At 38.2% G+C, this 12785-nt stretch overlaps 1 protein-coding gene across 7 annotated transcripts in view; it reads left to right on the top strand.

Moving 5' to 3' along the window:
* The window catches only part of LDB3 (LIM domain binding 3), a 116270-nt gene that overhangs the window by 6929 nt on the left and 96556 nt on the right, over positions 1-12785 (top strand). The window contains exon 1 of one of the 7 annotated variants that reach the window (XM_086900906.1): positions 116-242. The exons of the other annotated variants lie outside the window; for them this stretch is intronic. Coding sequence (XP_086757032.1) covers positions 216-242 — 27 coding nt within the window. The 5' untranslated portion in view covers positions 116-215. Of the gene's footprint in view, positions 1-115; positions 243-12785 lie in introns of those variants that run through there. 7 annotated transcript variants of the gene reach the window in all.

Genomic DNA, 12785 nt, shown 5'->3' with positions numbered 1-12785 from the left:
GCTGTTTCTTAAATATTTTTAACATTGGAAGGTTTTCAGGAAATTTGTGTTTCCCTTATCCTCTTTTCTCTTATAGCTCGGTGTGATTTCTGGTAGCTCCCTTCTTTTTTTCTTGTGTCTTGACAGTCTCAAATCTGCTCCAGAATGTTCAGATCTTTCTAGAGAGGTCTTGGCTCCTCCACAAATCACCTGCAGAAGGCTTATTTTGCAGTTCAATGACAAGAGAGGTTACTTACATAACAGTAAGAGAAATATCAGAATGATTTAATCAGACAAACAAATATAATGCAAATAAAAGATCTGCTCCACTGCAAAAATCATAATAAGAAAGCCACCTACACTGCTTTTAAAACTATGGGTTTTTTTGTAATGAAAAAATACAGTCTGTTAAGTCGTGGGTACAAAATGTGTATCTCTGCAACAAATGTGATTCAAAGTCAGTTGGTAAGCTTCTGAAATCTTAGTTATGCTATTTCATATTTATCCTGTGAAACTGTATCACCTGATCTCCCTTGTTCTTATGTACATTTTCCCTTTCTTGGAAGACAGAGCCACATTTACCTTAATACTAAGGCCTATGATGATGCAACATACTTTTCATAACTCCTTTTGCAGCACAGTCATTATAAAGAAGGCTGTTCTGGCAGTATTATGAAAAGCAAACAAGCAAAAGACTACCTAAAATACCCCCTGTCTACAAAAATAAACTCCCTTCATAAACTCAGATTAATTTTGCTCCTGTAAATAGTCTTGGTGTTTCTTTTTTCATCCCACCCAAGGTAAGTACAGAGAGGTGCCATCGTATTTTTGTAGGCATTCTCATGACACTTTACAGCCTGCACTGTATGGTGTTGATTATTTTCTTACAAGTCATTCAGTCATACCTAGAGTCTGTCAGCCATGGGCCAGGGCTGTAGCACTTGCACTGTATATGACACAATCAGTAATGAAAAGCCAATTGTTTCCCAAAAAGCTCATTGTCTCAGACTGCAGTCTGTGAAAGTGTAAACGCTGTGCCCCAAGGCTCTATGATTTTCATGGGCCTTTTGAGAGCATAGGAGGAGCAGAAGTGAAACTGCAACAGCTGAATTCCCAGAGGTGTGGAGGAATTAGCTCTTCACACAGCTGACTGCATTTTCAGCCATACCAGTGTCAGAAAGGACTGCTAAATGTTTTCCAACTCCTTCCCAGTGCGGCTCAGTTTTTAGCTGGGATTACAGCTTTGGGATGGGAATGGATTTTAGAGCCTACCTTATGAGGGCAGAAGCAGACATACAGGAATATAACATAGCATCTTTCTGGGGGAGCTGGGATAGTTATGCCTGCTGTTTGTGATGTTTTTAATTGGAACACATGACTTTTGATGCTAATCTGCTTTTTTCTTTATCATCTATCACATAAATATGTCTCCAGACAGATCAGAAATTACAGTCATAAGTGAGTTAACCTATGAACTCAGCCATAGTTGCAGTCTTATTGTGGTGTGAAAAGGAAAGCTGTACTTATATTTTTAAAATATTCCTGGTGGGGAGGAGGGGTGAAAAGATAACTGCAAGGAAGGTCTCCTTCTTGGAAAGGGCACACAACTCTAAATGTTGCTAGTGGATGCTGTATACCTAGTTATCCACATGTGATTTTGATCCACAGCTGCCCTGAGATGAGAGACTTTCTATGTGCAAGATGAGTCCTAATGAGTCCAAATACTTCAACGTAAACAGTATTATAATTGCTTTTAATATCAGATGTGCCGTGGCCCTTTTGGCTACAGTGTCCTTCTAAGCCTGCAGGCTGGGCTTGCCTGCAGACATGTTCATTGTGTTCTGACTGCCCCCAGTTAGTTAGACTGTCTGTGGGTAGGCCACAGGGAACAGAAGGATTCCTCCTTTTTCATGAAGGCTCTATGCTCTTCTGTCATGCTGCAAGAGCACTGCCTCAAAGCTCCTGAGAAAGACGATGGGAAGAGTCTAACACAGCAGGGTTGTTCATCCCATCTATAGTATTAGACCAACATGTTTCCAAGCACCCTCCCGAAAGAGGATACCAGTATTGTGCCATTATGAAGCTAGCCCATGCATAGACAAGACCTGTTGACCTGCACTCTGTCAGCCAGCCCTATACAATTCCCACCCACCTCACACTTTACCTGGAGAGCAGGGGAGAAATCCTGAAGGTTTTTGAAACCTGCTGAGAAAAGCAAAATACAGGATTGTGGGGTTGCTAATGATTCTGTTCAGGAAAAATGCTCTTAACACAGTGGGTGAGGAAGCGAATTACACAGAGCTGTTTGGCGTAACAGTTCACTTTTAAAGAAGTCTTCAAAATGGTGTCTGAGACACTGTATTTTCTTCCATTAGGTAAGCCCAGGTGATCAGCTCATTGCTGAATAGTCAACATTATAATGCACAGGAGTCACAGTCAGTCAGCTGGGTGACAGGTGATGTGTTCTCCTGAAATGGATTGTTCTGCTTATCTGTTCTTTATCTAAAAATAAATGCTTGTCTAACATATGGGGTGGGAACAAGAAAACAGGAGACAAAAACAAGTAGGGAAGAGTTAAGGTCACTCTTCAGGTTTCACAGTGCTTTAACAATAGCATTGGGAAATCATCTGTAAACTATTTTTCCAGTCCCCACCCTGCAGACCATCCTACCCACTAGAAAAATTCTGTCATGAGATGTCAAATTCTGTCATGAGATGTTATGAGCAGGTAGCAGACACAGGAAAACAGTATTGACAGACTTAGTAAAGCTGAGCATCTGTCAGCCCTGCTGAAATGAATGAGACTTGCAGGTTGTTGGCAGTGCTAAGCGCTGTCACCAGTGGCATGATCATATACATAAATCTGGTATTTCCAAAGTGACGTGGGCAGAAAAGCTGTTTATTTTCCTCTAGTGCTTGAACTGTCTGGAAGCAAGCAGAATTCATTAATTTTATAGACTTAATCCTCTGTAAGAAGGCTTTTGGACATAGTTAATTATCTAAGTGCTCGGTTGCCATGTTACCTAAGATGGTATGGTTGTACAATGTTGGGTGCAATAACAGAACATCTTCATATAATTCTGAGCCTTTATTTCTGAACAGTGAACGTTTCTAGTGAGACAGGCTTACTTGCAAGTGATGCAATGAGCTGAAAGGTGTGAAGGAGCTATTGTTATCTGAGGTAGCAGAAATATTATCTAAATCACTGTGGTAGCTCATGACTGGTATATTCACTCTGTGGTTATTCATATAGTTTTGTATTTCGTAATAGGTTTTTTAGCAGCTTGGGTTCCAAATCAAAACCCAGAGCCTGAAACAGGAGATAGTGTTTAAACAAAACAAAAACATTCAAGAAATACTTTTCTTTATTCGATTAAGTGATGCAAAAGTTGAAATCTGGTCATGATGTAAGGCCAGGGAGGGAAAATAACAAACACTGCTACAAAAATAATTGAATTAGTTAGACTCTGCTACAAGCAGCCTGAAACCGCTTTTCCAGTCTGGGGAAAACCCAGGTCTAGCATTTTGCAGCCTGTCTCTGCAGGAGCCAGGAGGGTTTTTTCCTCACAGTTGTTAGGCTCTTTCTTTTTATCAGCATCTCTTGCTGATTGCTTCCTGTCCCTCCTCCACTCCCTAGCATACGTATGCCATCCTCTGGCTGTCACTGCCTTTGCTTCAGAGGAGCTATGTGAGAGTATTCATTTCCTGTGGGCTATTGCATATCAGTGCCTTACAACAGACAACTGAGGAGGGAAGGCATTCCCTCCTCACTTTTTTCTTCTATTCTTGAATGTGGGGAAGCCTCAGATGATCTGGATCAGGCTCTTTGTGTTTTGCAGCTGTCCTTTCAATGGCCATGTGGTGCTGTACATAAACTATAATCAGAAAAATGCAGTTTACCTGTACTGACTGAACTGAAACAATTCAGCAAGTTCTCCTGAAGTGCTGGTACTGCATCACCTGTTAAGCATCCACCTCTGGTGAACGAGACTGCTGAGTAGCTGTCCTAAAGCTGCAAATGCAGCTTTGAGAGGGTTTTTTTTTAATCTCCAAATAAGCATTCATTCACAATACCAAAAGCTATAGATTAGTATTTATAATAATGGATATTCTACTAAACTAACAGATAAGTCTGGTGTCCTCTAGAAGTCTAAGAGTTGTCCTCTTTAACTATTACTCAGTAGAGATGTTTCCTTTTTCCTTGAATGTTCAAATGACTGAGTCAACTTCTGGAAGGGAAGCGTGCCATTTAATATAATGGCTTTCTTATGCCTAGACAAACTGTAGTAATTTCTTAGGCCTGAGCAGTTTCACATTCTTCTAGTCTTCTTACAGTTTAACTCAAAATAGTCCTTTGTGAGAGAAAAATTAAATATTTCCAGTCCAGCTTTTCAGAACACTCCAAAACTTTATTATCTATTTTTTTTTATAAAGCAACTATTCTATGGGCATCAGCATTTCTTTGGGATAATCTGTTTCATTTCTTGATTACTTCTTGAGTAACAGTCATCTCATCTGAAGTTACAACATTCTGAATCTTATTACCTACAGTTATTTGTTGTATATGCAAACAACATCAGTATCCTAGGAGAGTGCTAGTTATCTGAGGTGATATGTTTGCTTTCACACTAATTTGCAAACCAGTTCTGGTATGTTTACAACTCCATCAGAAATTATTGTGTTTCTGCGAGCCTGAGCCCTACAAGTAACTCATCAGCCTCCTGATTTGGTATTGTTTATTTGAGATGTTCCAGTAGACAGCATCTGTACTATAAATGGCAGTTCAGTGTACAGGGAATTTGTATGATAAGGTTGCATGTCTCATCAAACACAAGTGTCATGTCTATGTCAGACACAGATAGAGGGAGCAAATTCTATAGTTGCATTCCATTTGAATAATACTTGTTTGACCAGAGAAATGGCACCTGGGGATCAAAAAATCCCAGGATACTGAGGAAGCAGTTCAAGTCTCTGCTCTGAGTAAAACAGAACAGTCTTAAATGTGGCTGTGCAAGTGCTCTAAGAGGTAAGGCATTAATTATTCTGAGGTAGACAACATTTCCTGTCTTGACCAAAAATACAGAGGTCTGAGAAGTAATGGTTGTTTCACCAGAGCCTCTAACACTTTAAGAGAAGGTTTGATTTCAGCAAATACCCAATTTTGTATCCTAAGCAGTTCCAGCACAAGTTGGGTTCTTTTTCCCTTCTGGGTAAACAGTCATGATACAAGTAGGAAGCTTTTGTTTTCTTTCCTTGCAGAAAGCATTCTGAAAAATCCATGAAGTTTGTTGTTGCAACTTTAAACTCAGGTTTATTTGTTGAAGTCTGCTTTGATTACAATTTTTATGTAAACTGTAGCATGATAACACAATGTGATTTGAGTGCATGTATTTTACTTGACAAAATAACTTTCAAGAACAGCATGTAGCTAGCTGCAGTTCTTGGTCAAACAATTTCTTCTTTAAATCAAGTACTCGGAACACAAAGGCAACCCCTCTTATCTGTTTGTGTGATTAAAGTAATCACTAAATACGAAGCCCACTGCTGAAGGTCAGGGGTCTATAAGAAGAATTATGTGTTCTGCATAGATACTGTGCAGGAGTTGTCTATTTAAGGCTATGTTCTTCAATTCTGTTTTGAATTTCAGGAGAAATATAACACCCTGGTAGAATATAGGCCAGATAAATGTGAGTAACAGCCTGTGATACCTGAGGTTCTGGTTTAAATTGTGTTATATCATCAAACCTGGTGTTCTGTTCTGACACAAAATACGTAACTCATGGGTTTGAAGCCCTTTCTTCATTTCACTTCCTAAGTGTTTTTTAATTTGGAGTGGGACTGTAGCTAAATCATCAAAACTTGTGTGGCATTATCTGTGAAAAGAGCTCATTCTATGAAATAACTGTGTTGAATAATACCTATGCAATTGCCAGGTCAGTTATAAAGCAAATTTGCAGCTTTCTTTCCTGCAAAAGAAAGGGAAATGCAGCTCTTCCCTTGAACAGGAGGCATACAGTGTTAGCTGTGGGAAACTTGGGCTTACAACTGGAGAAGGACTGAGTTCACAGTGAGGGATAAAAGTAGCTCTTGCGGTTTTATGGAGGAGGGAGGAAATGGTTTCTTAACCTAAGGAAAGAGATCCACAACTCAGATTATTTATATTCCTTTTTTCACATATTTTAAGATTTAACAGTGTGCTCTGGCAACTGGATAATGTGGCCTGACACATTGATCAGTCTTTGACCTAGAGTTTACTTATATGAGAATATTGTTGATGTAGTATTTCAGGATGTCTTCAGATTTACATCATTATTATTAAAGTCAATAATTTTGCAGATCCTTTAGAATGAGTAAACTTCTGGAGGTAACCATTAAATTATGAATTTAAAGCTGCTGAACTGTTAGTGCTTTATAATTAAAATGCACAATAAGCTTTTTTTCAGATAAATTTTCTTATTAGTGTCTGAACTCTGTAAATTACTGTCTTAATAACACGGCACATAACTCTATCATTATCGCCATTCTGAATACGTTATTGCAAAATGTTCTCCAGCCAGTGGAGCACAAGAAGAAATTAGCTCTGCAAATATGTTATCATTAACTTTCTACACTAGCAACAGCAGTTCTCATCTTGTTGTCTAATTAGTAGCATAAAAGTGTATGTTATACTATAACTATTAAAAATATGGGTATTCAAATACAAAATAACACCAACCTTGAGTAGCAGTGTGGAAATATGAAAATGGTGTACAAAATGCAGTAGTCTTCATCATAATCTAGCTTTCATGGTGGGCTGGAGCTATCTGAGAAGACAATCTCATGTACCCGGTTTGTATGTAACTAGGAGTTTATGCACATAGGTATCTGAGGTGCTGCCATTTTAATGCATAATATAGTATTAAATAGTGTCCAGTGTAAAATGAGATAATGCTCTTCTTTTCCACTGAGTTTTGTTGAAAAATTAGCCAAATTATCAATGTGCGAGTAAAATATTAGTCCCTGTTGAAAAATCTCGAGAAGGGGAGAGGAAGGAGGGAAATTTCTACTGAACATGATAAAAATCAATTGCAACTTCAAGTTTTGAGGAAATAAATTAATTTAAAACCTTGTGTGACAATGTCAGCAGTACTGTGCTAGTAGAAATGAATAATGCTAATTGTAAAAGAGTGGTTTCTGTACACAGCATGTTAAAGGGTTGTTTCTTCTGTACTAGTGTAATTAAAGCCTTAATAAAAAGATTATCTGAGAGCAAAAGATACAAGTAGGCTTTCTGTTCCAGTTGTCTAAATTCCTAAATGCTAATTTGATAGAAGTATGCTATGATATTTAATGAATGACATTCATTAATTCATGAAAAAATATGTTTTTGCTGGTACAGAATGAGGACAAGGATCTCAATAAATGTGCTGTTAAGGCACATTGTGTTGACCCATAATTCATATTATATATTTAAAAGCAAACAGGTGTCACCTGTCAAAATAGGTTGCATAGATGATGTTCTTTATATGAAAGTATTTTATTTAGCTACTATTATGAAACTCGGGTTGTAAAAGATATAAAAGTTTGGTCACGTAAAGCTGGCCCAGAAGCTTAGGTCAGCCTTACTGTTGGGTATCCTTTGAGGACAGTTCTAAAATCTCCCCTTTTTCAGATCCATGAAGGGTATACTGTTTCCCACAAATGTAAAGCTGTTTACGTTCTTCTAAGAGATTTACTGGAGAAAAAGCACACAATAAATAGAGGGAAGAACATACCCTCAAAAAATTAATTTCCAGCTTACGAATGACTCCAGATATCTTGAATGGGCTTCCTACAAGGTGTCTCCTCTCTTTGGTAGTGGTGGTTAGCAGCCATTTTGCCAAAAAGTCAATGAGATCTTGCTCTTCTTTTAGGAAGATAAAATGGGCCAAATGTCTTAAAGGCATGTAAATCCCCCAATGAGGGTAGAGTTTCTTTCTGCACCTCCCACATGCATAGCTGGTGTTGTGATCATCTGTGCCACAGGTGTTCAGTGCGTGGACACAGTGCATAAATAGGTTTTAACCTTTCTCCAAAATCCTTCCAAATACACTTGATTTGTAGCAATGGCAGCTGAGGATTAGGAGGAACACAGCCTTTCACATGGTCTCACCCTATTCCCACCTTTTCCTTGCTCAGAGTCCAAATTCCAGCCTCTGGGCTATTTTGGCTCCATGCCTCTCTTGCTTAGCCATACCTAATACAGACATAAACCCTCATTCTTATTAAAAGTAGCAGGCTTAAGGGCACAGGCTTACTTTAAACAATTTCTGGGTTCTCAGTTTGAAGCCAGTGTTAGTGACAATTAGTCTTTGTGGCATGAATAACTATATTTGCAATGCATTGTAGTACTGACTATACCTGGTTAGGGTGCTGTGCACACTCTTGAGAAGCCTCTGTGAGACTCTCATGCTATATTTAAAGCATCCAGTAACTTAGGAAGCTATTTTGAATTGGAACCAATGCTACGTTTACCTCAAGCTTCTGGAATGGGACATCTTATCCAAAACTCCAAAAATACTACACGTAACCCCAGATTCTGGTGCATAGTGCCAAATCGGAATGCCCCAGTATTAGGGTGAATTTGGGCTGTCTTTCCTTGATCCTGGGGTTCACTGGGACCATCTTGCTCTATCTGACAATGTCAGCATTCTCTCCTTACCTAATCATAGCTAGTTCAAAAATGGCTAAGGACAGTTGGTACTATGGCAGGTGTTTAAAAATCAAATAGTCAAAGCAAAATGTTTGTTTCATCAACATTGGCTAAGGTTAATTATTGTAGGAAAAAAAAAAAGAATAGTCTTTCTGTTAATATTTTTTTTTACAAGAGTTGTAAAATAGAAGTATCCCCTAACCTACTGTCAAAATTCCTTTCCTCTCTAAAAGATTCTTATCTCACTGTTTTGCTTAAATTATCTAACAGATTATGCAGGATGAAATCCTTTAATCCTTTTGTGAACTCTGTGGGGTGGATGAAGATCTCTCTGCTACATGTGTGCTTTGCTTTCTTCATGACAAGAAGTGGTCAGCAGTCTGCAAGCATTATCAGTTGTGCAGACAGCAGCAAACGACACCTGCCTGAACTACAATCTCTTCCCTGTTTGATTGTCTGCTGCTTAATACTGCTTCTATTCAGGGCAGCACTTCTAAAATTGAAACGTGCTGGTTTGCCATATAATTCTAAGTAGTTCAGGCTGAGTGCACAGAGTTGTGGGTATGAGACTTTTGGTACCTCATGGGAAGGGTGAAAAAATTATTGAGGTGCCAGAATTGTTTGGCTGTTTCACTCCTGAGGAGCATCAAAGCTCTCCTCTCTTTTGAGGGAGGCTTTATCCCACCCTTGAGAACTGTTTGCCTCAGCTGTAGCAGCCAGGTGCAAGGACAAGTAGTAATGGCTCTTGGCATTCATTCTCATTCCATGTGAGATTGTCCTCTGCTGTCTCTTCCTTCCATATGCCTGGAATGCTTATGTGGCCTCTTCTTCTGCCTTCTTTTCGTGCTCTGTTCTCCGATTCTGCCTCACCAGAATGTGCTATCCTTTCTTTGCTCCCAGCTTTCAATCCTGTTCAGATTAAGTGCACTTAAGAGTGGAGGAGCAAAAAGATGAAGATTGCATTTGGGAAGTGAAAGACTTAGAACTTCCAAAAGTTGTTATAATGTCCTATAGAGCTGTGAAGAGACAGAGAAGGAATGTGCAGGAAGGAGCTGGCTAAATATGGTGCCACATGGCAGTTCATGCTCTCTGTGAAGCTGGGGGGTTTCCTGTTTCTCTGATTACAAGTGTTGCTGTATTAAATAGTCTTCTCTAGCCTCTGTTAAGGAACCCAAGCTGCAAATAATACCAGTATAATTTCTGTGTTGACAGTAGAGTGCAACTTCACTGAGATTCCTGGAAGAGACTTTCTCCCCTTTACAACCACACATCCTATTGTCCACAAAAAGATAGATTTAACCTGGTCAGCAACAATTCCCTTTCCTTCCATATCTGTGCTTTTCTTCAGGGCACTGGTTCCTTAGTCTGCAAAATGCCATCTTAGATTGTAATCTCCAATTTTTTCTTTGAAGAAAATATGCTGAGCATAGATAGTAAAACACATTATTTAAAAAAACATATTCTTTAAAAATATATATAAAAACATAAGCAGATTTTATATAAGCACAGCAAAATAGTGATTGAGAACATTTCCATAAATTCCACATGCCAAAATATGGGGATTAAGTGGTGTTGAAGGGAAACAAAACAGAATAAACTTTCTTAAAGGTCTAGATAATTAGTGAATTAATTCAGTTGTGATTTCACATCATTTTTATCTAGACCAAATTCTTTCCTAGGAAGAAAGAGAAGAAGTCTGAAGATTGTTAATTTACATGAACAGGCTACTCTCTGGAAGAAAATTAAGTGGTTTTGTTTTTTTCCAGTGTGTGTGACTTGTCATGGAGGTTATCCCAGCTTCCCTTGTTCCCAGGGAACATTCCTGGCCAAAAAAAGTGATCAAATATTGAAGATATATTTGCAGTGTGATTGACAAGATGAGGAGGTGGTATATAATTTCTGTGCATGTCAAGGGACTGGCAGTGTATGAAACCAAAACTAGAACTTAGCTGCTTTATTTATCCTTTGAACAGATGCAGTACCAGCAGCTGCAATAAGATCTTTTATACATTCCACCCACAATTCCCTGGAGTTCATGTGTCCTAAAGACAACCTGGAAAGGAGGCAGGACACTCTCTTGTACAGTATTATATTTTATAAGTACAGTGTGAGATGCTGATCTTTCTCATAGGGAAAGAATTCCAGGCTGGATCTGAGTTTCATGCCATTTGATGATATATGGGTAGATGTCTTTGTCTCTTGCTACTTTGAGTATTTAGCTCAAATGCTTAATTTGGTCTCTAAATCTTGCTCTATTAAAACTTTTTATAGACTAGAAAGCAGCACAAAAAAAGTAGTTTTATTATAATTTAATCCTTATTTGCCTTATTATTGGGACCTTTAATTAGTTTTGTCTGAGGGAAGTATTGTTAAGAGGACTGGTAAACAATATTACTTCTTTTGTCTCCATTAAGTCTTGCTCCTTCTCCACTGGTTTTGCAGAGATTAGATTGGGCTCCAATATTAAATGCATCTCCAAGCTTAGGAGGCCAGGAAAGAGTTCTCACCATGTAGTTTATTGTTAATTCCCTTTGTTCAATGTGTAGATGAAGGGTTTAGGTAGGAATAAACTTTTCTTGTTGGTGCTTAATTTTAGAATATCCATGGTGAATGTTCTGGCCTGGATGCCGCAAGTATTTGGTTTCAGCCTTCTCATAAAGCATCTTGGCTACTGTCTGAGACTATTTGTGCCATACATCCACATCAGTGTGCTCCTGCCCTTGGATACACTAGTGCTGTAATGTTTAGAAAATAGTCTCTAAAATATTATCTTTTCCACTGCAGACAACACAATTTTGCCATAGAGAAATAGGGATCAGGAAATATTGAGAAGACCCCCCAAACTGCCAAAGTTTTTCTGAAAATAAAGGGTATGTGCCATCTTTTGAAGCTGTTCATATCTTCTCACCATTGCAGCAATGACAATAATGGAATACCAAATAAAAATTGATATTCTCAGTGTGTCATGAGAGAAGATTTTTTCTGGCTAAATTGTAACACCTTAAAAGAGATGATGGTGACCTTCTTGAAAGAGGTGAATTTGAAGCATCTATTTTTTTCTTAGTATGTATTCAAATATTTTAATATATTTATTGAGTAAAGTAATAATAATTAAATCCCTACATTTATCTGTTAACAACAACAACAAATAATCAGGTAAAAGCATGGTTTTGTAGAAAGATATCAAATGCTGAGAATAGATGAAAAGGGCAGTGATTTGCCATTTCCTTAGTACATTTTTAGTTGAGCTCATTTTCTGGAACACAGAAGGCATTCTCCCTATTTTTCTTACTGAGTGTATACTGAGACCTGTGTATTTATCTTTAGATGCTAATGGCCCACTTTCTTCACAGTTTATCTTGCTTTGATACCAGAATAAGTAAAATCAAGGCTTTTTTGATGGTATCATTGTACTTTCTGTGCAGCTTCATTCCAAGGACAAATAGCCAGTCATTGGCTCTGCCTCTTGGCACTTTCCTCCCTTGCTCTGGTGACTTGTGTCACTTTGTAGTGCAAGTAGGTTGCACTGTGATAGTCCTAAATTCAATTAGATAATGTAACAGAGAGTGCCATGGCCTCATGTTCAATGAGAGCTGCCTAGAAGTTGCATTTAAAAATTGATAATATGAATTTTAACATACTCTTAACTTTGAAATATGTCTTTCACTTCTGTGATCCTAGATACTGTCTTCAAGTGGCTTTTTCCTTTCCATTCTTACCTCTGACACCTCCATAATCTGGTTTTTTTTATGGTTAATTTTCATTGCAAAGACCAGTGAGAGGGACTAGGACAGAACTTTATTTTTTGTTTAAAATATACATTGTCAATTTTGGAAGATGAGAAGACCATGTTACATGATCTCCTTTTTGTTAACTTCACTCCAACCCACTGTTATCCATAGTCTCAACATATATGTAACTTTATATCCTCTAAGTAAAAACCAAAGGAGCTCCAAGACTGAGCGAACTGTGCAAATACTAGGAATGTAAGCATGCATCCCAAGATAGTGAGGTTGTTAGCAGGCACTGTATGTACTGATGGGTATCTAAGCTGCATCTGGAAATGACTGGTAATTTTTCCTATTGCCATCTCTCACTATCAAAGCATTGGGCAATATTCTGCTAGGACTGCAAT

The sequence above is a fragment of the Cyanistes caeruleus genome, chromosome 8, assembly GCF_971803275.1.
Source record: "Cyanistes caeruleus chromosome 8, bCyaCae1.hap1.1, whole genome shotgun sequence".
Taxonomy (NCBI): Eukaryota; Metazoa; Chordata; class Aves; order Passeriformes; family Paridae; genus Cyanistes; species Cyanistes caeruleus.
Note: the sequence above shows the minus strand (reverse complement) of the source record. Positions and strands in the feature narration are given on the sequence as shown.